The sequence below is a fragment of the Pristis pectinata genome, chromosome 34 (genome assembly GCF_009764475.1).
Source record: "Pristis pectinata isolate sPriPec2 chromosome 34, sPriPec2.1.pri, whole genome shotgun sequence".
Classification (NCBI taxonomy): Eukaryota; Metazoa; Chordata; class Chondrichthyes; order Rhinopristiformes; family Pristidae; genus Pristis; species Pristis pectinata.
In genome coordinates, this window is record NC_067438.1 from 582816 (window position 1) to 604342 (window position 21527).

Here is a 21527-nt window from a genome sequence, read left to right on the forward strand (position 1 = left end):
GAGGGCATGTCCCAGATGGTGAGGGTTCTTAGTGATGGAAGCCCCCGCCTTGAGGCACTGCCTCTTGAAGATGTCCTCGAAGGCGGGAGGGTTGTGCCTGTGATGGAGCTGGCTGAGGCTACAACCCTCTGCAGCCTCTTTCAGTCCTGTGCATTGGAGCCTCTATACCATGCTCCAATCTCAGATCATGTGGAACATTTTAAAAAAAACTGGCTTAAAACTTGCTATTTGATCATACAAGCTCTTTACACATACTTTCCAAAAACTGACTGCACAGTGGATTTCACCAGGAGTTTAAGGTAATAAGTTGAGATTTGTTAGCCCACAGCACTGGTATACTCAGTACCATTGTTCCTTCCCTTCTGTGGCTTAGTTATTTAAGCTATTGTTTGTTCCACCACACTGAAGATTGAGGTAAGGTACCCATTACTTCCTGCCAATGACCACACTTCAGAGGCCAGGATGGGTTGCAGGACATTGCTTGTGAGACAGGAACAGGAATTTGGCCCATTAAGTTCATTCTGGTCCAGCAGAGCAATCCCATTTCTCCCTCCCTTTTCCCTGCAGCCCTACAGCTTGTTCTCTCTCAGACACCCATCAACTTGTGTGGTTGTGTCATTAACTTGGACTTGGAGGTAATGTACAGTAGCTAATTAACATACTGCTACATCTCTAAGGTGTGGAAGGTACCTGGAGGGACCCCACACATTCACAGAGAATTTTCAAATTCCACACATATCAGAGGTCAGGATCAAACCCAGGTCCCTGGAGCTGAGGCAGCACTGTGGTTTTTGAGGTCCTGAGGTTGTGCCCAGTGGGGAGGCATGAATGGGCCAGGGTTTCATGGGGCCATGCAGCTTGTTCTGACCTTGTTGTCCTTGTGTTTCAGGTGAATGTGGCAACCCAGTGTGACCCTGAAGAAATCATTGTCTTGTCTGACTCTGACTGAAACTGGTCGACTCCCCTGGATCGCAGGGAGCACTGTACATCAAGGAAGCAGAGAAAGCTTGCGTAGCTGCCTGTCTCTCAAATAATTGAAGCATTGCAGGACATATGCTGCTGACAATTTTATTCTTTTATTTGGGGTTGAGTCCTGATTGGGGCCAAAGGCTCTTGGATTAACTGCTCTGGGCTTTACTGACTGGTTTTCCCCCTTTCTCTTCTCCATTGGCCTAATGCCCACTCCACTGCTCTGGGGAGTAGGGGATGGGGGTGTGGGTTGATGGAGAAATGGACAGCCTGTCCTGTGTTATGATAGAAGGTTGTTTTAAAAATGTGTACAAATGAATTAGCTGCCACTTGGTGCATGCCACTTAAATGAACAATGTTCTCAGATCATGAAGTGGCAGAACTTTTTAAAAAGAAAAGGAATCTCTAAAACTTGTCAACTATCTCAAACTTCCCAAAAACCTGAAGTGGTCTGTGCAGTGGAATTAACAAGAAGGCATTTAAGATGATTCCCCTGATGTGAAAGCTAACTTCACAGTAATCTGCATAACTTCCAAGAAAGTGTTAACAAGCACCTTCAGATTTTGAAGCTTTTTCACTTTTTAATATTTTGGTTTGGATCTGCTGGGTCACCTTCCTTCCCCACTGCCACCTGCAGAAAGCCCTGCCTGGGGAGGTGAAAATCCCACAGGGTCTTTGCCCAGGTGTGAGCCGTGCTGGTCTTGGCTCGTCACTGACCTGTCATGCAGGGCTGTCCCCTTCCAGTTCCCAGGACCCTGTGGGTCTGTTGGGAGCAAGTGACAGTCCGAGTGTCTTGGTTCCACCTACCTCTCCACAGGTTGTCAAATGGAGCTTTGCTGCTCTCTGACCCACAGCTCATCAGAGTTTGTGCTTTTAAAGCAGTGGGCAAGGCCAGACAGTTGACCACTTGGCCTGGATAAGATGCACAGTTGATGGGTGTTCAGATGTTGGTATCATTGCTTGCCTCGGGCTGGATTTGGAGTTGCTTTTCCTTTTTCCAGGACCTCTACTGTTTCCACTTTTTAAATGGAGGTTCCTGTACTAAAGTTCTGTATTAAACTTCAAATAAAAAAAACAAATTCCTGGTCACAAAGCAGTGACTTCAGACTTGATTTGCCACCCACCAAGTCCACTGCTATTTGCCTCAAAACTAACTTACTCATTTGTCACTGACTTGCTGGCTAATGTTTGGCTGCAGAGAGGCAACAGTGTTGGGGAGGGGCTTGTTCACAGTAAACAGCAGGAGAAGCAGACACCTGTTCATAGTTGAAGTACATCCAGATCGTACACTGGATGAACTATGGTCAAGTTCCGCCAAGTGTTCTGGACAAAGTAAGAACTTGGTGGGACACGTGAGTGATGTTCAGATGTTCTTGTAAAGGGCTTGGCTGCCTTTCTCATTCCTGCTTCTGTTTCTGCAGCAGAATAAAGTGAACTTTTCCTGGAGATTTGGTTTGAAGGCACCAAAGTGCAGGGCATTGATAGCATCCCATTACCTGATTTGGGTGGTGACAGGAGGTGCAGCTCTGAAGCTATGGGCAAGCACTGGTTGTGAGTGAGGATTAAAGTCCATCGTGCAAGGGAATCGAGTGCCTGTTTATTTCTCAGTGAAGGTGCATTCAATGTCTTTCTCATTGGCTAATTAGTCTCTCCAATTAAAGTAGGGCCATGCTGTTAACTAGCTTGTTGTTAGAGCAATCTGTTTTCAGTGATGGTTTCTGCATCAGGTCCTGCTCCCCAGCAATGTGTCCAGTATTGCAGTCTCCTCCCTGAAGATTCACTTTAATGGCAATGGTGCTTTGTGTGTTGGATTTGAGAAAATTGCCCAAGTGACTATCTGAAGATTAGACTGTGCACAATAAAGTTTTAAGTCTTTTATAGATGCTGGTGGCTTTGAGTCCAATTTAAAGGTGGTTTTTGGTCTTGCATTGGGCCCTTTTGAGTTTTCAGTATTGAGTGGATGCCTGTTTCTGGTTTTCCAGTTCAGTGGAACTTTCTGCTGGTGTACCCTTCCAACATGCATCAAGCTACCTGCATCAGCCCCACAGGCTTTCTGTCCACTAGGCCAGGGATGGTTGCAGGCACAGTCTACTAGGTAAATGTTATCATCTATTGTAGGGCATGGATGGGGCTTCAAATGGAGTACTGGTCTCTTTAAGGAAGGATATTAGGAGTTTGGAGAAGGTTTACTGAACTAACACTGGGAATGGGCAGGATAAGATGAGTGGTGCTTGTATCCACTGGCGTTTGGAAGAGTGAGGGTCTTGACTGAAACAAGGAGTCAGTGGATGTGGATGAGTTGTGGAAGCTGCAGATGCTAGAAACCTGAAATAAAGCAGAATAGGCTGGAAACACTTGGGTCAGGCAGCATCTGTGGGGAGTTGAGGTTCAGGTCCCTTTGTGGGGATGACTGATGAAAGGTCTTTGAACTGCAGCCTCAATGCTGCCTGACCCGGGGGTGGTCAGCATTTTCTGTTCAACTGCTTGCCTATTAAGATAGATGAGGCGAAATTTTTGAGGTTGTGAATGTTTTTAACTCAGTTTGGTGGGAATAGTCTTTGAATATTTTTAAGGCAATGAGTGAGATTTTCGAGCAAGGGGTGAAAGGTGATGGTGTGAATGCAGAGTTGGACTTGTCAGCAGCTGTAACCGCATTGCATGGCAGAGCAGGTTACAGGGCTGAGTGAGCCACTCGGTAACCCGTACATGTAAACCAGCCACCTACAGTATACAGGTGACAGGGCTGAGCCAGTCACTCGTAACCTGTACGTTTAAATCAGCCACCTACAGTATAACCTTCTCTCCAGGACAAGTATCTAGTGTTTTTCCTTGTAGATTTAGCAAAACCACTGGCCTGTTTTAATGCATTTCCCAATCTTTTTGACTTGCATTCTAAGGACAGCTGTTTCAGAATGTTTATCCTGAGGCCCCTAATGGGATGTCTTCCCCATGAGACAGTTCCACCCTTTGGTTAACTCTGTCAGTGTGTTCTATCTCATCAGCCTGTCTAGCTCTGCATCTCTCATTCCCACAGGGAGTAGATGATGAACGAGTTCCATAGTCCCAGCACCCTCTGGGTAAAGTACTTTGCCTTCAATTCCCTGCTGAATTTTACTAATGCTGGTGTTGTGGGGAAACTGTGGGATCTTGAAGACCCCTCTTCTGGTGATTTCAAGCTGCTTGTTTTTTCCACTCATGGGCGCATTCTCCTCTGGTCTGGATTGTTCGGGCAGATCTTTGTCTCCATTCCCAGTGGCCGTTCCCCCTCTAATCCAGAGACCAGAATTTTTCACTGTATGTGAGGTACCAGACCATTTAATGCAACTCCTGTACTCTGTCCTATCCTATCCACACAATCTGCACTGTCAAACCTCTGGCCCATGTGGTCAATAAGAGAAGGCAGCCTGGTCTGATTGTAGGGCTAGGATCTAACAGTACCCATCAACATGATATTGTCTCCTTAGCCCTTAGTCCCCCTCCCAGCCCCTGGGGAAAAAATAACAACCCCTAAACTTTTATTGTCCTGCAGAAAATATCAACCTTCCTTTTCACATCCTTCCATGCAAAGGTGCATTTTAATAGTACAGTGACCAAGGACATCAGCCATTGGGTTAACATTTCATTTGGGGTGTGCCTGTGTTGGAGTCAGGTTTTTGGACACATTTGGGCACAGTCTGGTGTACAACATTCTCATTGTCTCCTGTACCAGCCTCCAACTCCTGTCGAATTACAGTCTGGGGAACACTGATGGGCAGCATCACTGCAGCAAGGTACAAACAACATTAATGTTTGTCTAAACTCTTAAGAAATAGGAAGAGACCATGACTCTGTTCTGTCACTTGGTTCAGATCATGACTGATGTTTGACCACTTGCACAAATCCCTGTGTCCCAAAATCTATTCAGCTCTGAGTTGATCACTGAACAGTCACAGTGTAGAGAACCTGCAGCACTCAATGAAGAAATGGTTATGTCCTTTTATCCTGGTCCTTGGGTAATAGCCTCTCAACAGTTTCAGTGCCAGCTGAGGTCTCTCTGGAGCCCTGTGTAATTGCTGCCCTCGATCCTCTGTGGTCAGAGCTGATGTGGTATTGTCCTTCCTACAAGCTGGTGTAACTCAGCAGATCAGACAGTATCTGGGATGAGAGAAAATTGCCAACTACTCAATAAACTATCAAAGACTGGAAGGTCATCATCCTGGAACATTGTCACCCTCCCTGACCCACCAAGTTCCTTACAATATCTTACTTTTATTTCACTCTTCCAGCTTCCATGGTATTCTGTTTTTTATAACCATATGCTTTCCTAACTTTATTTCAAAATATACAATTCATAAAATTCTAAAATATAAATACAATGCTTATCACTATTTTCATGACATCTTGCTCTATTACTTAACATGTCTGCTTTGCCTCACACACTGACCCCCACTGGGGTCCCTGTGTGCACTAAGAATAATTGCTCACCATTTTCCAATGGATGGCTTTGTATCCCCACAGACTCCATGCACAATCTCAGGACACCCCTTTGCAGCATTTAGGTGATGAGTGGTAACCAACCTAAACCATTAATTTTCTCAGCTCACTGACCTGAGTATTCCCAGTATTTTCTGTAGGCTGTCAATGCCTGCTTCTGGTTCTAAGCCCAGTGAGACCCATTGGCAGGTTAAGGGTGGGCAGTGTTTGAGGATAAAGATTGCCCCTCTACATCAGCCCCATTTGAATTGTGCAGCAGTTGGAGTAGTGCAGCATGGATTGCCACACTTCCCAACCACTCTTTGTACCAATCATACCATCAGCATACAAAGAGCAGGGGATCCTTCCCACAGTCCTCAACCAATAGTTAAACGGGGACCAATATCAGAAATATAACTCATCAATTATCTCATTGATGTTGGGATCACAGAATCATAGTCATACAGCAGGGAAACAGGCCATTCAGCCCACCATGTCCACACCGGCCAGTGGGCACCCATTCATATCAATCCTATCTTCCAGCTCTTGGCTCATACCCTTCTTTGCCTAAGGGATTCAAGTGCTCAGCAACTCTGCTTCCACCAACCCCTCAGGCAGTGCATTCCAGGCACTTATCATCCTGGGTGAAAAAGGTCCTCCTCAGATTCCCTCCCCCCCAAATCTCTTAGTTACCTACGGTCTGCCCCTCAAAATTTTACACATCTCAATCACGTGCCCTCTTTACCATCTCCAATCCACAGGGAAAAATGATCTAGTCTCTCCATCCTAGAACACATCCTGGTGAATCTCCTCTGCACTCTCTCCAGGGTTATCATTTATCATTCCTATAGTGTGGTGACCACAACCCCAGCTGAGGTAACCTCCCTGCTCTTGTATTCAAAACCGACTAATTATCTACCTTCAAAAATCTTTGGACTTGTACACACCGAGGTCCCTCTGTTCCTCAGTATTGCCTTCGACCCTAATATCCATGCATCAACTCACATTTTCTCTGGATTAAATTCCATCTTGGCCCATTTCCTTGCTGTGTGTAAACTGGTTGCCATGTGCTGTACACTGTGACAGAAACAGTCCAACCAAAGTTCAACATCAGCTGTAAAATGAGGTTGGTGCCACTGTATGAAAATGAAGATTTTCTCAGCTTTGAGCTTGGATCTGCTAAATAACAGTTCTGGGTAGAAGACTAGGTTAATGGCTGCTGGAGCACAGGTCGAATGGGAGCTGATGTGTCAGGTCATTTGATGTCGGTTCATAGCCAAACGGAGTTTTTCACTAGGAGAACTCTTCTCTGGGGTCCTGGGGTGGGGCCAGCCTGGTCTCTGGTGACCCCCCGGTGTCTAGGGACCCTGGGCCCTGATGACCCAGTGATGGGGAGGCTGCAATAGTTCACAATGAGCCACTGTAACATACACTGATGTCTAGAACTTCATGCTTTTACCTGTGACATTTGGGTGTTTGGTTTTTATAATCATTAAAAACATTTAATGAGAAAAGGGATGTAATGGTGACAAGGAGCTGCCAGTTCTGCCTGATGTTCCTACTTCCCCTGATCTCTGCCCATATCTGCCTGCCCACCCATTCCCACCTCCCAACACCTGAAAGCAAGACCCATTTCATTGTCATGAGTGGCCCGTGGCCTAAACTCGGGTTGTTGGGCTCCTGTTCTTTGCATTTCTAGGCGTTGTATTTTTTCAGGAAGAGAGGTCGCATCTTTCTCGCACAGCATACTTCATTAACGACTCTGTCTCCCATTGCTGCTCAAGTCTCTCTTGGATCACTGAACAACTGTATAGATGGTGCAGAAACATACAGGTCAGATAATTTTGGAGCTCTCTCCTGTTCACATAGTTCACCTTGAGGAGCTGACTTTAAAATACAAAGTGTGGCTTGAAGTAGTCCCCAACTGCCCTCAGAGAAATGGTGAGCCACTACCATGAACTGTTCCTGTCTAGCTGCAAGGAAACCTCTAAGTAAATCCCAGGTTTCTCAAGTCTGCTGGTGGGATGGTGCCGTACTGCAGTGGGGGTTGGAACTCAAAGCAGGAGTGGAGAGTGTACAATATGTCATATCTGAGTGGAGGAGCAGCAGAACCTGACGACTCAGGATGATCCCAGCTGGATAGAGGGCAATGTTTTGGGTTACGGAACCCAGTACAGAGTTCAGCGCTGAGAATTGGGAAACCCTATAAGAAATGGGAATTAAATGTTTACCTCAAGGTGTAAAACACACAAGTTTTTATTCAAAAATTACTTTTTGATTGCTGTCTTATGGACAATTGTTGATTTACTGTCATTAAAGGTACTTTTTTGAACAAGCAAATCTGTCTTAAATGTCATGGGTGTTTCTAAACCATGTTTTCTTCACCCCTTCTGTTGTTTTGAACTGGTGAATGGTTAGATTTGTTCACAACAGACAGTATTTATGGAGCTACCTACTCTTCAAAACTTTTTTTTCCATGATTCCTTTCTTTCAATTCTTAGATCTTGTTCGAGCCTTGGCCCAAACAATGATAAAAAGATGTTGTACTGCAGAGGGGTGAGTACTGCAGTGCTTTATTTGATATAGATACAGTAAAGTTCCACGCTGAGACCCTCCCTGAAAGTTGGACATCAATGATGAGATTTGCCATTTCTTCCAGCAAAGCTTTTGACTGAAGAAAACAATTCGCAGATCAAGTCCTCAAGCCTGGTACAAAACCCAGGGTTTACTACTGGGCAGCAGTGATCCCTGCCTTCCTCCATGTTTCTGAGACCTAGAACCTAATGCAGGCATCTCAGAGCTTTAGGGAGGCACCACCATCTTTGCAAAATCCTCCAGTAAGGAAACCAACTCCCAGGCCAACACCACCAACACTGAGGCCCTCATCAGTTGGCTCTGTTAGCCAGGCCACATCACTTGCATGCCCAACCCCAGGCTAATAAAAATGAGCACTATTCTGAGCTCTGTCATGGTAGGAGTTTGCCAGGCAGAGACAGAAAAATATTCAATGATGTTCCTGAAATCACCAGCAAGAAATGCAACATCCTGACTGTAGTACTGTGCTGTAGAGAAAGGGGAAGCAATGATTGTGTTACACTTTGATTTCCAGATGGCATTTGGTTAACATTGCATTAGATATTTTTATGGTTGGCTGTGTGTAATGAGTGATGTACCACATAGATTGGTTCTTGGGCCTCAACTTTTACAGTTTCACTCTAGAACTTGGATGAACGTAGAGAAGGCATGTCTTTTATTTGAAGCTATGAGGAATTCAAAAGGATCTGAATGGGTTAAGTGAGTGGCAGATAACGTGGGAAAATGTAAAATTGCCCAGTATAAGAGGAAAAATAGAAAAAGCAAATTAATAATCTAGCTAGTAAGTCCTGAGCTGCAGAGGGATCTGGGTGTCCTAGATATAGGAAACTTTCCTCTCTTGTAGAGGTACAGTGGCATGAAAAAGTTTGGGCACCCTGGTCAAAATTTCTGTTAATGTGAATAGCTAAGCGAGTAAAAGATGACCTGATTTCCAAAAGGCATAAAGTTAAAGATGACACATTTCTTTAATATTTTAAGCAAGATTACTTTTTATTTCCACCTTTTACAGTTTCAAAATAACAGAAAAGGAAAAGGGCCCAAAGCAAAAGTTTGGGCACCCTGCATGGTCAGTACTTAGTAACACCGCCTTTGGCAAGTATCACAGCTTGTAAACTCTTTCTGTAGCCAGCTAAGAGTCTTCCAATTCTTGTTTGGGGGATTTTTGCCCATTCTTCCTTGAAAAAGGCTTCTAGTTCTGTGAGATGCTTGGGCTGTCTTGCATGCACTGCTCTTTTGAGGTCTATCCACAGATTTTCAATTATGTTTAGGTCGTGGGACTGTGAGGGCCATGGCAAAACCTTCAGCTTGTGCCTCTTGAGGTTGTCCATTGTGGATTTTGAGGTGTGTTTAGGATCGTTATCCTGTTGTAGAAGCCATCCTCTTTTCATCTTCAGCTTTTTTTTTTACAGATGGTGTGATGTTTGCTTTCAGAATTTGCTGGTATTTAATTGAATTCATTCTTCCCTCTACCAGTGAAATGTTCCCCCTGCCACTGGCTGCAACACAAGCCCAAAGCATGACCGATCCACCCCCGTGCTTAACAGTTGGAGAGGTGTTCTTTTCAGGAAATTCTGCACCCTTTTTTCTCCAAACATACCTTTGCTCATTGCAGCCAAAAAATTCTATTTTAACTTCATCAGTCCACAGGACTTGTTTCTAAAATGCATCAGGCTTGTTTAGATGTTCTTTTGCAAACTTCTGACACTGAATTTTGTGGTGAGGATACAGGAAAGGTTTTCTTCTAATGACTCTTCTATGAAGGTGATATTTGTGCAGGTGTCGCTGCACAGTAGAACAGTGCACTGCCACGCCAGAGTCTGCTAAATCTTCCTGAGGGTCTTTTGCAGTCAAACGGGGGTTCTGATTTGCCTTTCTAGCAATCCTACGAGCAGTTGTCTCAAAGTTTTCTTGGTCTTCCAGACCTCAACTTGACCTCCACCGTTCCTGTTAACTGCCATTTCTTAATTACATTACGAACTGAGGAAACAACTACCTGAAAACGCTTTGCTATCTTCTTATAGCCTTCTCCTGCTTTGTGGGCATCATTTATTTTAATTTTCAGAGTGTTAGGCAGCTGCTTAGAGGAGCCCATGGCTGCTGATTGTTGGGACAAGGTTTGAGGAGTCAGAGTATTTATAAAGGTTTGAAATTTGCATCACCTGGCCTTTCCTAATGATGACTGAACAAGCCATAGCCCTAACAAGCTGATGAAGGTCTGAGACCTTGGTAAAAGTTATCTGAGAGCTCAAATCTCTTGGGGTACCCAAACCTTTGCCTGGTGCTCCTTTCCTTTTTTCACTCTAAAATTGTACAAAACAAAAATAATACACTAATCTTGCTTAAAATGTTGAAAAGAATGTTTCATCTTTAACTTTATGACTTTTGGTGATCAGTTCATCTTCTACTCAACTATTGATAGTAACAGAAATTTTGACCAGGGGTGCCCAAACTTTTGCATGCCACTGTATCTAAAAGTACAGGACATGGGTGTATAGGGATGTGTCTAGAGGGGACCTGTGAATCTGGTGGAATCTAGAGTGCACTGCCCAAGGGCTGGTGGAGGCAGAGACTCTCACAACACTGAAAGTATCTAGACAAACACTTGAAACACCAAAGCATCGAAGGCAGTGGACCAAGCACTGGTAAATGGGATTAGTATGGGTAGGTATTTGGTCAGCATGAATGTGGTGGGCCAAAGGGCCTGTTTCTGTGCTATCTGACTCTAGATAGCTACTTGATAAACAAGGGGTGAAAGGTGACTGGGTGTAGACATGAATACAGATTTGATGTCACTGTCAGGTCAGCCACAACCTCATGTCTAATTTCTAATGTTACAGGCAACCTCTGGCTCATCAACAAGTGGGGGAACATGAGGGATGGCACAGAGAACCTTTAGTCCATGCACTGAAGTACAGAAGCTCTGTATCAGTATGAGCACATCATTCTCAACCCACCTGTGGAAGGGTCTGTGGGTCTCTCACTGGCTTCATCAGTCACGTCAGACCCGGAATGGAAGCAAGGCTTCCTTAATCCCAAGGGCCAACATGGGAACTCTGTCATCTCTGTGCCCTTCAGTGGTTCAGGCCCATAATGGCACTTTAAAATCCTCACCTCTCCATGTGTTCCTCTGAAACCACCCACAGTCTCTGAGCTCACAACTCTCCACCTCCAAATTTCTAGCAGGTTCAGTACTTTGTCAAATATCTATTCAGTGAAATGAAGTTTAACTGCAGAAGACTGGAACAAAGTTGAGTACAAGTACAGTTTTTACATTGAGTTATTTGATGTATATACATGTGTACCCTGTGTACAAAGCTGGGGGCACTGTTTGAGAAGGAACCTCTTCATTCTCTGATAAACCAATCTCATTTCAAGCTTGATAAAACAGATGGTGTGATGCCAATCACTGGACTGCAGCAGTTAATCCCCCGTCACTGATGCAGACAGCTATCCCTACAACACCCACGTGCTCTGGGTGTGTACATGGGGACTTGTATTTTACCCTAGCTTGCTGCTCACGACATTAAATGATTAAACAGCAGAAAGGTCAGTGGACATCTCCAGGACACCACAAGGTGCATTGGTAACAAATGGAGTGATACCACTATGGACCCACTTGGACTGACTTGAGTTCTGACTTTGGTAACTGCCCCAGTTCCACTTCTGGCTCCCTGGCGATGACCCACAAATGGTCAGAATTGCATCCAGTGTCACATTGTGCTTTGGTGAGAATTGGATAGGATTGCTGCACCTGTGCTGGACAACACTTGGGAACAACGGTGGCAGGGGTTATGGGACCTGAGGGGGTAAATATAGATACAGGCAGGCTTGGATTAACACCTGTGTACAGCCAGCACAGACCTCTGGAGTAACAGACCCATTGATGCACATGCAGAGTGCAGGCCTGGATTAATTTAGGTTAACTGTAGGACACTGGAGAGTTGCTAGTGGTAGCTCAACATCAGCCAGAAGCTGCAGCACATTAATAAACGTACCATCTGTCTGGACAAATGAGTCCGTCTTGGTCAGGCAGCCAGTACACTGGGCAAAGGGATCCACGGGATCCTGGAGTGCCACACTTCTGCACTGAGAGGCTCCACTCCAGGAACCCCTGCTGTCCTGTCCTGCCCTGCTCCTCTACTCCTTGGCAGAAGACTAGCATGTATTCCTGCCCATGAAAGATGATGGTCCCTCTAGCAGTGCCTGGCTGGAAAGACATCATAGAGGGAGACTGATGATGGTAGTTAGGAGGATGGGAGGGAACTCCCAGCTCAGGGCCTCTGGAGCTGGAGGCAGTCCCCAGCACTGCATTACTTCAGCTCACCTTGTCTGGTGCTGTACTGTTCTGTGCATGTTCTATGTATGTAACAACTACTGATGTACTTCTGTTCTCTGTAAACTTAGCTCATCTGAAACCGTTGTCCCTTTCTTAACTTTGCCACAATCTTGTTCACCCTTCTGTGCTCACTAACACCTGACCTTCCCTGTCCCTTTACCCTGCTCCACCCTGGTCCTCCACTCTCTTCCACTGCTGGCCTCTTGTTCAACACCAAATTTAACTGCTCCACTGACGCTGGCTAAGGTTCTAAACTCCAGAATTCCATTCTGAAACCTTTTTGCATCTCTCTCCTCACCCGATAGCCTGCTGCTTTGACCAAGTGCCTTCTCGTGGTCACCATTTATTTTATATCAGGAGTTTGAAGTACCTTGGGATGGTGCACTGCATCAAAGCTGCTATATAAATGCAGGTTATTACTGCTGGTTTGGACAAAAGAAGAATAATTTTAAAATAGAATTGTTGATTGATGGTAAATCATAACCTGACTGGTAAGCTGCCAAAATGTTCCATTCACAAACATTCAGATTGTTCATCTTGCAGATTGTGTTGGAAATCAAACAAATGATAATGTAACACAAAGAGACATCCTAGTGAACTAGGAGCAGATTGCTATATTCTGGTTAATTCCACAAGCAGCATTACAACAGGCTCCTAAAGCAGTGCAGCGTTAGTGCTGCCAGACAGATGGTGATGATCTCACCAGCATGGGTGCCCTTGGTCCTTTCACAAGCAACAGCTCTTCCCCCCACATTTTAGATGCATTCTGGCCACAGTAACAGACACTAGGATGAAGGTTGCACTTTCAAACGGAATCCTCTTGTAAAAGAAGCCAGGAAGCCACTTGCATGACTATGCCGGTGTTTTGAGCCAGGAAGCCACTTGCATGACTATGCCGGTGTTTTGAGCCAGGAAGCCACTTGCATGACTATGCCGGTGTTTTGAGCCAGGAAGCCACTTGCATGACTATGCCGGTGTTTTGAGCCAGGAAGCCACTTGCATGACTATGCCGGTGTTTTGAGCCATTCCTGTCAGTTTAAATCTGATTCAGGCCATGGCTGGCTCAGCTCCTTCGCCCTCACTTTCCTCCTCATCTTCCTGGTAGTTACTCTGTGCAGGGTGGTGGAAATACACAAAGGAGATTTAAAACAGGAAGACAAACTTGAAAACCTTGTCTCTGCCATTGTATCTGCCCACTGAGTAAACACGAGACTGCTGAAATCTGGAGCTCAGCAAGTCGAGCAGCATCTGTGGAGGAAAGGAATTGCCGATGTTTTGGATCGGGAGCCTGCATCAGGACTCTCCCAGAAACATCCACACTGGCTGAATGCCTCCTACCATCAATTGGCCCATTGTGGAACTTGGTACATGGGGAATAACATGTAGTGTTATTAAAAAGGTGCTTTTGAATAATGAGAGATTAATATAATTTTTCAATCAACATAAGCCCATTAAAACCATCAGTCCTATATAATACAGAAACAGAACGCTTCCAACCTGGGAAAGTGGCATGTAGGAATACAGTAAATACTTAACAACAGAAGTTTGAAAAGTAATACTTACCTGTTGACATTCGATTATTATTTCAATTATCTTTTCTACAAAAGGAAAGAAAAGCCATTCAGGACAGCAAGTAACTTAAGTTTTAACAAGTTGACTTTTTATTCTACTTTGGTTTTTGGTGTCACTTAACCATTCTCTTTTGCAAAAGTGATTTAAATGTAATATTACTTCCAAAATATAGTCAAACTAGTGGTGAATGTTGAGACGGGAGAGTGGACAAGGACACTCGTTTGTTGCTCCCCTTCCATGGAAATAGACTGGCACATTTACCTTTAATGTTTTTTAAAATAATGGGAATTATATCACCAGTATGACCACAACAGACCAGGAAGTCCTGTACAGCATGCGATATGAATGACAACACCCAGGCTCTGCTCTACTGTGAGTCAACCATAGCCTGAAACTGGCCCTCTTGGTACAACATCACTTGAAGTCATCGCTATTGTGGGCACTGTGAGCAGTATGAAACAACAACAGGAAGGAAGGTCTTGCACTAGGATTCAGGGAGATTTGCATGGGTGTTAAGTGGAGAACTGGCTATCAAAGCACCATCTATAAATGCACGGCATCTACTGCTTCAGCCACTCCAATAGCACCTCAAAGCCACCACCTCTACAGGGCCTCAGCTCTTGCACTTCCCCTACATTGCTCAGCACCCTGACTTGGAAATCTATTGTGTCCTTCATCATTAAGGTGTAAATCCTGGAACTCTCTCCCCAGCCCCACTTTCACCACATGTACCACAGTAATACAAGGTGGTGGTCAGCATTCCGGATGGCTGTGCATGCTGACCTTACTTTGAGGGAGAGTTCTTGAAAATCAGAGCTGATGTTTCCTTGGAGTTGATGACTTCCAGACAGGACTGGATTCTTACAACAGAGCCTTAGCAGGAACAGTTTGGGATTCCATGACATTTTCCTTTAGAAAAAAGCTCTGAAGATATTTAAGAACAAAAACAGGTCTGAGCTGCAGGAAGTGTGAGTATCCATGGCTGTTATCTTTGGAATACACCTCACAACGTTCAATATTGTAGTGTTCAATTTTGTTAAATTGATAACTCGACATTGCCAATGATAAACTTCTGAGAAGCAGAGACAAAATTTCAGTGTGGGTGTTTGTGCTACAGTAGGGTTGGCTGCTGAATGATACAAATGACTGTGCTTTAATGATCAGGATCACTGGGCAATTACCACGGGGCAGACAAACCTGAGAGTTAAAGTACATATGATTAGTAAATGTGACAGTGTTTCCGTCATCTTCAGAGGGCATGGGTTAATACCACTTCAGATCTTCCATGAGCAATGGTCCAAGAAGAAGGACCATTTCCTCAAGCTGCACTGCGCGGCATTCCAAACCACTGTCTGCCAACGTGCAGAAAGCAAGCCCCATGCATAGCAACTCAAGTTGTATCCAATCCCACTCACCAGCGAGGTGTTCAAGTACACATAACAGTGCTGCTAAATAATGAATGCAAGCCAGCACATTGAGAAAAAATAGAGCTTTATTAATAAATTGTGGCTACCATTTATATCGACTCATGTTTCTTTTTCTTGTTCGTGAACTTTTCCGTGTGGGCACCAGTGGTGTTTTGCACTGTTTAGAGGAGGAGATATGGGATGGCACGTCCATGGAGAAGCCAGTGCGCATGGAAGGTGCAGCCCTGTTAGTTACTGTGTCCCCATCTTCTCTAATGCCACTTTTATTCTCAAAGGCTTCTGTCCGACTGGACTGTGAGGGGCTCTGATTCTCCACCACTTCAGTGAGGAGGCTGACTACAGAGTCAGCCTCTTCACTGATCTGGGCTAAACCCTCCAGCACCGTTGTGTGTAATTTTTGAATACTTGAATCTCCCTGGTTGAGACCGATGTGAATAGCAACCCTTATACCTGACAAGCCCACGCACAGGGCATCCTGAATCTTGTCTAAGCCAGCCCGCAGAGCTGTCAGATGCTCTGCTATGCCGTTCTGTAATACACACCGCAGTCCTGTAAACCCAGTCTGAATTTTGGATTCCAAATCTACCAAGTTTGACTGCATATTTCTGTGCAAGTTGTGTAAGTCGCCATGAAAGGAAGCCTGCATGTCTGCCATGGCAGCCTGGATGTCAGCAAGCAAGTCTGCAAATGCCACCATCTCAGCCTCCTCTGTCCTGGAGGATTCATCGCCAGACATCAGGGCCATAAAATCCTGAGCTGCTTTCCTTGCACCTTCTCCAGGTCCACGCCAACGTCTCCGTGGCCTTCCTGCGACGGCTTCTTCCTCTTGCTCTGCCATTACTACTGGTATGGAGGTGGATGGCTGCGCTGGCTCCTCGTGAGTGTTTCTACAGGTGGTGATGGTGGTGAAAGTGTGCGTCCTGGTACTGGTCAGGGTGGTAGGAGTGGTCTCAACAGCAGTGGCCGGGGCGGTAATACCGGATACGTCATCGGTTGTGGCAGGGGCAGTGGTCCATGTGCCGGCTGAAGGTGTGACGGGTAAAGTGAGATGAATGGGACTGCCAGAGGTGCCATTCACAGCAGTGGTGGAGACAGCAGCAACCTCCACTCGTCCTGGAGGCTTCGGCTCCCCCACAACATCTGGATTTTCTGCATACAGATTAAAAACAATCTTTACCTACTAAGGTAATCATGGTTCAAATTAAGTACATAAGTTATTTATAAATACAATATAGAGGGATGCCAGCAGAATTTATGTGTGGAAGGAAAATGTATAGATTGGCATTAGGGTCATTGCATCTAATCCATTGAATTCATCACCTTTTAAAAAAAGACTCACCATAAACTGTGACGGTCCCAAAGCCCATTCCTCAGGAGATGGGGGAGGTCTTAAACAGTTTTTTTTCATCAGTATTTACTCAGGAAATGGGCATAGTGTATATGGAAGGAAGGGAAACAAGCAGTAGTGTCATGGAACATATAGAGATTAAAGAGGAGGAGGTGCTTGCTGCCTTACAGTGAATAAAGGTAGATAAATCCCCCAGGCCTGACAGGGTATTTCCTCGGACTTTGAGAGAGACTAGTGTAGAAATTGCAGGGGGCCTGGCACATATATTTAAAATGTCCTTAGCCATGGGTGTGGTGCTGGAGGACTGGAGGGTAGCTCATGTTGTTCTGTTGTTTAAAAAAGGCTCTAAAAGTAAACCAGGTAATTACAGGCCAGTGAGCCTGACATCAGTAGTGGGTAAATTATTGGAAGGTGTTCTGAGAGATCGGATATACAAGTATTTGGACAGCCAAGGGCTGATTAAGGATAGTCAGCATGGCTTTGTGCGTGGTAGATCGTGTTTAACAAATCTTGTAGAGTTTTTCAAGGAGGTTACCAAGAAAGTAGATGAAGGAAAGGCTGTGGCTGTTGTCTACATGGACTTTAGTAAGGCCTTTGACAAGGTCCCACATGGGAGGTTAGTTCAGAAGGTTCAGACACTAGGAGAGGTTGTAACCTGGATTCAAAATTGGCTGTGTGGGAGAAGACAGAGAGTGGTAGTGGATGATTGTTGGATTATGGACTGGATGCAGGTCAATTGGGCTAGCGGAATAAAGTTTCAGCACAGACTAGAAGGGCCAAATGGCCTGTTTTCTGTGCTGTACTGTTCTATGGTTCCTCCTGACTCCTCTTTCGATTCCAGTCTGCAGTGTTACAACAACAACCCCACAACAGATGCTAGTGGTCAAATTACACACACCCCTGGTCCCCTCACACCTTCCATACCCCTGAAGGATGGTAGTAGATGGAGAGTATTCTGTCTGGAGGTCCGTGACCAGTGGTGTTCCACAGGGATCTGTTCTGGGACCCCTGCTGTTTGTAATTTTTATAAATGAGGAAGTCGAGGGATGGGTTAGTAAGTTTGCAGATGACACGAAGGTTGGAGGTATTGTGGATAGTGTAGAAGGTTGTCGTAGGTTACAATGCGATATAGACAGGATTCAGAATTGGTTGGAGAAGTGGCAGATGGAGTTCACAAGATCACAAGACAAGGGAGCAGAAGCAGGCCATTCGGCCCATCGAGTCTGCTCCAAGGAAGGGGAAATAGAAATGAGAAATGGGGAATGGGGGAAGAAAAAAAACTATTCTAATCCCAATTACCGGCCTTATCCCCATATCCCTTGATATCCTGACTATTTAGTTCAATTCGGAAAAGTGTGAAGTGATTCACTTTGGAAGAATGAACTTGAAGGCAGAGTACAAGGTTAATGGCAGGATTCTTAGCAGTGTGGAGGAACAGAAGGATCTTGGGATCCAAATCCATAGATCCCTCAAAGTTGCCATACATTGATAGGGTGGTTAAGGAGGCGTATGGTGTGTTGACCTTCATTAGTCGGGGTATTGAGTTCAAGAGCCACGAGGTAATATTGACGCTCTATAGAACTCTGGTTGGACCACACTTGGAGTATTGTGTTCAGTTCTGGTCGCCTCATTATAGGAAGGATATGGACGCTTTAGAGAGGGTGCAGAGGAGATTTACCAGGATGCTCTTGGATTAGAGAACATGTCTTGTGAGGAAAGGTTGAGTGAGCTAGGGCTTTTCTCTTTGGAGCGACACGGGATGAGAGGCAACTTACTAGAGGTGTATAAGATTATGAGAGGCATAGATAGAGTGGACAGCCAGCACCTTTTCCCCAGGGCAGCAATGGCCAATGACAGAGGACATCCATTTAGGGTCAGAGGAGGAATGTTCAGGGGAGATGTCAGAGGTAGGTTTTTTTTACACAGAGAGAGGTGGGTGCCTGGAACGCACTGCCGGGGATGGCGGTAGAGGCTGATACAATAGGCACATGGAAGTAAGTAAAATGGAGGGTTTGGGCTGTGTAGGAGGGAAGGGTTAGATTGATCATGGAATATATGTAGGTCGGCATAACATGGTGGGCCGAAGGGCCTGTACTGTTCTATGTTCTGTCACACTTGACGGCCTGAACCAGTGTTTCTCCTGCACTGGGTCCAGTTTCTCTTTGCCATAACCAGACACATTCAGAGGCGTTGGTTTATGGCTTATGTGACTGCATTTCTTAGAGGTGAAACAGGACAGTTCATATTTCAACCAGCATATCGCACATTCCATTTCAGGAATTCATCCACAATCAGTTCTGCTTTGCTACGTAAAAACTTGGGAATCCTGTATCTTAAGATCCAACAATGTTCTGCAGTAGATAAATATAGCTCATTACAAAGAAATCTAGGTGTTTGTATCTTCAGATGATCACACTACAATACTAAAAGTACAATAACATTGACTAGCTGTCCGTACATGCTGAGAACTCTGACGTCATACTTGAGCAGCTAGCCAGCAGTATTATGAAATATACCCAGTCCATTAGCTTTTCCCATCCACCATGCATGGTACCACTTGCATTGCCAAGGGTTCTCCCAAAGGAAAGTCACCACAGAGTAAGTCTCAAGTAGAAATCAGACTTCTACAGATAATGAACATATTAAACAGAGCCCTGGTAGTCTCTGGGGTGTTGGGAGAATGAGGGGACTGAGGGACAAGGAAGTCCAGCCTTGATATCCTGATGATAGTGCAACCAAAGGGTAGGTAGGTTTACTGCTCCCCCTTCCCTTATCGTTTACATCATCCTGTTCCAGTCATCACTGTCCGTAAGTGATATTCCCAACACTGGAACTAAAAATCAACAAGCAAAAAACTGCAGATGCTGTATACCTGAAATAAAAACAAGGGATGCAGTAAATATTCGGCAGTTCAGGAGCACCTGTAGAAAGGGAAGTGTGGAGTTAAAGTTTCAGGCTGGCAACGTTTCATTAGTAGTGCTGTATGTAGTACCCTATAACCATTTCATCAGCCTGAAACAGTAATTGTTTCTCTCTCACAGATGCTGCCTGACCTGCTGACTATTTTCTGTTTTTATTTCACAGCACTGGAACCAGCAGGCTCATGTGGTTTTTGACATCCATGGCCCAGAGGTGTGGTGACAGACAGAAACAGACACAGGTCCTTGCACGATTCACTGGGATTAGAGCTCAGGCCCATGAGCAACAACAATGAAAAGTGTACATCAGAAAGGGCAGGCGGGGTGAGGTGGGGGCAGGCGGGGTGAGGTGAGGGCAGGCGGGGTGAGCTGAGGTGCAGGCGGGGTGAGGTGGGGGCAGGTGGGGTGAGGTGGGGGCAGGCGGGGTGAGCTGAGGGCGGGCGGGGTAAGGTGAGGTGCAGGCGGGGTGAGCTGAAGTGCAGGTGGGGTGAGGTGAGGGCAGGCGGGGTGAGGTGAGGTGCAGGTGGGGTGAGGTGAGGGCAGGCGTGGTGAGCTGAGGGCGGGCGGGGTAAGGTGAGGGCAGGCGGGGTGAGGTGAGGTGCAGGCGGGGTGAGGTGGGGGCAGGCGGGGTGAGGTGGGGGCAGGCGGGGTGAGCTGAGGGCAGGCGGGGTGAGGTGGGGGCAGGCGGGGTGAGGTGAGGGCAGGCGGGGTGAAGTGGGGGCAGGCGGGGTGAGCTGGGGGCAGGCGGGGTGAGGTGAGGTGCAGGCGGGGTGAGGTGGGGGCAGGCGGGGTGAGGTGAGGTGCAGGCGGGGTGAGCTGGGGGCGGGCGGGATGAGGTGAGGGCGGGCGGGGTGAGCTGAGGGCGGGCGGGGTGAGATGAGGGCAGGCGGGGTGAGCTGAGGTGCAGGCGGGGTGAGGTGGGGGCAGGCGGGGTGAGGTGAGGTGCAGGCGGGGTGAGGTGGGGGCGGGCGGGGTGAGGTGAGGGCAGGCGGGGTGAGATGAGGGCAGGCGGGGTGAGATGAGGGCAGGCGGGGTGAGGTGGGGGCAGGTGGGGTGAGGTGGGGGCAGGCGGGGTGAGGTGAGGCGCAGGCGGGGTGAGGTGAGGGCAGGCGGGGTGAGCTGAGGTGCAGGGACACCTGGTACAAGATTAGTTTGGATTGGCAACATGGTGAGCCAAAGAGCCTGTTCCTGGGCTGTACTGTTCTATGTTCTATCTATATCCCATTACAGAATCACAACATCCTCATAACAACATGCCCTTCCACGTATTTTCATATCATCAGCAAACTTGGAAACCTTACATTTCATTCCCTTCTCCGCATTATTAATGTAAATTGTAAACAACTGAGGGCCAAGAACCAGCCCCCAGGGTGCTCCACTAGTTACATCTCTCCAGTCTGAAATGGTTCCAATTATTCCAACTCTTTGTGACGGCCAGTTTTCACTCCATGCTAACATACTTCCTGGGCACTTAATTTATGCACCAACCCCCTCTATGGCACCATCTAAAATGGCTTTTGGAAATCTAAATACACATCTATGGCTTCCCCTCCATCAAATCTCCTTGTCACATCTTTGAAGAATTTGAGCAAGTTTGTCAAATATGATTTACCATTCATAAAGCCAGGGCCTAGGTTTGATTATACTCAGCTTTCCTAAATGATGAGTTATTTGATTACTGGCTCTGGTATCTTTCCAACAATAGATGTTAAACTGACTGGCCTTTATTTCCCTGCCTTCTGTCTTCCTCCCTTTTTGAAAAAGTTACATTGGCTGTTTCCAATCGTCTCATACCCTCCCAGAATTTGGGGAGTTTTGAAAGATTTTGAAAAAAAAATCACTGCCCATCCAAGTCAGCATGTCTTCAACTTCGAATCCGCTGGAGCATCTAACCTCCTACACTGCCTCTG

At 46.0% G+C, this 21527-nt stretch overlaps 1 protein-coding gene across 2 annotated transcripts in view; it reads left to right on the forward strand.

Annotated features, from left to right (window-relative positions):
• daxx (death-domain associated protein) overlaps positions 1 to 7761 on the forward strand; it is a 31102-nt gene extending 23341 nt beyond the window's left edge. For both annotated transcript variants that reach the window (XM_052043438.1, XM_052043439.1), the window contains exon 6: positions 890 to 7761. In XM_052043438.1, coding sequence (XP_051899398.1) covers positions 890 to 949 — 60 coding nt within the window. In that variant the 3' untranslated portion in view covers positions 950 to 7761. The remainder of the gene's footprint in view (positions 1 to 889) is intronic.
• The last annotated feature ends 13766 nt before the right edge of the window (positions 7762 to 21527 follow it).